This window comes from Limulus polyphemus, unplaced genomic scaffold, assembly GCF_000517525.1.
Source record: "Limulus polyphemus unplaced genomic scaffold, Limulus_polyphemus-2.1.2 Scaffold2666, whole genome shotgun sequence".
NCBI classification, from domain to species: Eukaryota; Metazoa; Arthropoda; class Merostomata; order Xiphosura; family Limulidae; genus Limulus; species Limulus polyphemus.
In genome coordinates this window covers 154,003-157,458 of record NW_013668276.1, presented here as the reverse complement: position 1 = coordinate 157,458, position 3,456 = coordinate 154,003, and the positions used below count along the sequence as shown (strand labels likewise).

At 29.5% G+C, this 3,456-nt stretch overlaps 1 protein-coding gene across 1 annotated transcript in view; it reads left to right on the top strand.

The window, feature by feature from the left end:
* LOC106467570 (probable E3 ubiquitin-protein ligase HECTD4) overlaps positions 1–3,456 on the top strand; it is a gene marked incomplete at both ends in the record, with an annotated part of 162,948 nt that overhangs the window by 7,016 nt on the left and 152,476 nt on the right. The window contains 3 exons of the mRNA XM_022395768.1: positions 460–603; positions 1,448–1,680; positions 2,405–2,645. Of these exons, the coding sequence (XP_022251476.1) occupies positions 460–603; positions 1,448–1,680; positions 2,405–2,645 (618 nt within the window). The remainder of the gene's footprint in view (positions 1–459; positions 604–1,447; positions 1,681–2,404; positions 2,646–3,456) is intronic.

The window sequence follows — 3,456 nt, the reverse complement described above, 5'->3', positions numbered from 1 at the left end:
AGGGACGGCTAGCGCAGATAGCCCTCGTGTAGCTTTGCGCAAAATTCAAAACAAACAAACAAATATATGTAAAAAATGCTTACTCATTCAGAAGCTGAGGGCAAATATGAATCAGGTCAGCTCAGTTTATAATTTTCTGCTTATCTTGTAACTTAAATTTTTTCTTTTGTGTATTAATAGCTATTTATGTGAGAGGTTTTTCACACTGAGTGTTTAACAGGAAAAACATCAAATTACTCAATATGATACAAAAAATGTACTACACTGGTAGTGAATGGTATAAAGACATGTTAGTAATTTCAGTGTTAACATTTCATCTTGTTTCCTCTAGTTCAAGAAATATTAAGTGATAGTCTTAAATATTTTTGTATTTCAACTTTCACTAGTGAAAAACAAAAGCTTAGAGAATAAATTTAATAGAAATTCCACCAATAATGTAGTCTATATTTTGTTTTATAGGTATCTGTTATGATGTTACCAATAACATGATCTGGACCTGCTCCAATGACCATGTGGATCAGTTCTTTAATTCAGGACATCTTGCAACTCATCATGTGAACCAGAAACTTGGAGCACAGCATGTGGTGGTGTCACCATCTCTTGGTAATACTGACAGGTTGCTATCTTGACGTGACAACTTTCATGACCATTCTCTTTGAGTAGATTTCATTTATTTGCCTACTTTTGTGGTGGAGCTCAGCTCTACTTCTTTTTTTTTCAAGAACAAATTTTTAAATTAATCTAGATATTACATATAATTTAATAAATTTATTGAAACTGTTCACATTATTAATAAAGTTTTTACTTACATTTGCTGAGATGTGAAAAAATGCTATATTTTTGAGCTCCAGTTAATTTTTTGGTAACAAAAATAGCACTGTTTGTTTGTTTGTTTCATGGTTATTAAAGAAACATTTGTAGCAATTGGAGAGTATGTTGTTTAGTTACTCATCATCTAAAGTAAGGCTTTCATAGGGTAATATATCTAGTATTAAAGGTATTCAGCTTTATTTTATTGGAATTTATAACATTCTTACAAAATTTTATGATGTGCAGACAAATAGATTGATAATTAGACAGATATTTCTATTTATGTTATTAAAAAATAAATATATGTAAGTCTGGTGCATTTGTTTATTCCTCCACCATCTCTAAAATGGATTTGACTAAGGTGTATTTTTGTCCTTTGTTTAAAAAGCTTCACTGAGAAATGTGTTTTGATTGCAATTTCAAATTTCTGTCTACAAATATGAGTTTTGAAAGATTCAAGAACTTCTATATCAAGGAAAAGGAAGAACTTGTCCCTCTGTGTTCAGAAATGAAATTGTTCAGTGCATAATCATACGTAGTAGTTATATTTTCATATGATTGAAAATATTTTCTGTTAAATATATTGTTAAATGTATGAGGTAATGAAATATGTACTTAGTTAAAATGTTTTTTTCAGATAATATGTCAAGCCCTGCAGAAGTGATCTGTCAGCTAATGCTACATGTGGGCTCCACATGTTGTCATCATTTATCATGTGATATATCACCAAATCCAGCACTACTAAACCTAGCTCCACATCATCAACTGACTGTTAGCACTTCTCTCTTAGCACAGACACTGAGTATCTTAGAAAGCACTATCAATTGTGGAGATTCTCATCTTGTTAGCTGCACTCTTGTTGTTTTGCAGGTACTTGCATAAATTTATAATGTGTAGTTCTTAGAAATGGAATTTAAATACTCGATCACATAAAACACACAGTGATTAACTATTGTTTTTTGGTTTTGTCATTCTAAGTTTTGTTTTTACTTTTAGCCAACATTGTGATTAATTTAATTTGTTTTAATATTATTAGATAGTGTACTGCTTTTTGCAAAAAAAAACAACAACAACATTAAAATATTTTATTTAGTAATGGAAAGTTATTCCATGAAATATGTCAGAAAATATATGTTATTTTCTCTTTTGTGAGTTAATTATTTTTAAAACTTACTTTCGATATTTAGAAAAACAAAACAAAAAACACTAAACTGACTAATCAAAAGAGGCAGCATCATAACATTGTAACGCTTGGAACTCAAGGATATAATTATTGTCTGAATATGTAAAGTTATAGTTTTGTCATTATTTATAGTAATGAAAGCCATGTTGAACTTACCAAGTATTTTATTTTAATCTGTAGATTAGACTGGCTTTCTGTTTCATAAATAGGACAAATCTAGAGAAATAAAGTTAGTTATTCAAGATCTATTTTTCAAAGTGCTTGAATCCATCTAAAGAGAATCTATGGTGGGTACAGCACAGATAGCCCATTGTGTAGCTTTGTGCTTAAAATCAAAACAAGAATGTTTAGATTTTATGCATGCTAATAAATATGGAACAGAAATCATGTATTTTACTTATTATTTTTCAGTTTATATTCAAGACGTTTGAGTTTAAAGGAATTGATTCCATAGAAAGAGAACTGATATCAAGAATTTCAAATATCTTGTGGCAGCTTGTGAAGGGAACAGATACATTTAGTGCAGTATATGGCCCTCATGGATGGCAAGGTGTACAAGCTGAAGCTTGCCGAGTTATTGCCTTTGGTTTAAACATTCTGTATCCCACAGTTGATGATCGTAACTTTGTCATTTTGCAACTTCTCTCTGAAGGTATGAATAACTTGCTAGTTTATGGTAATCAATACCTAAACTAGCAAAAAAGATGAAACCTTAATACAGACCTAAGAAATGCAATAAACACTTCAGTTAAACGCAATGTTTTATCACACTTATTAGGGCTAAAAAATTGTTTTGAGTTATGGTATCAGTAAATATACATTTATAACATCATATAATAAGAAATTTATAAAGTAATTTTATGCATTAAAGGTAGGGTACTACCCTTGAAAACAACACCCTTGTCAACAGTGCATTATATGTATATTGTTTGTAAATCATGGTTTTTTGCTATTTAACAGCATTTGAAGTACATGATAAACATAAATGTTTGTAGATGGTTGTACTGTTTTGTTAGCTAGCAAAAGTTAAAATTTAAATGCTGGCTTTAGCAAAATGTGAATTAGAATTGATTGTATGTTAATATGGGTGACTGTCCCAATAAATAATTCTCGTGGAACACAAAGATTTATTATCTTGATCACTTTTGTAAATCATAACTAAAAAAAGCTCTGAATATTATTATAAATTTACGAGCCTTGTACATTATAATTAAATAGGGCTATAAAATCTATCACCCAGTTTCTGGGAATTCTACCTCTCATCAGTAACCCTAGACATTGGCAAATTGAAAAACAGTACACGGCTTCTTACATTGGGGGAAGTGTGTGTGTGTGTGTTATATATATATATATATATATATATATATATATGTATTTAGTATGTTATTTACTACTACTACTAGTACGTAACGTTAGTTACTTAAGTAATTAATTTAGTAAATAAATTAAAATAACTAAATTAA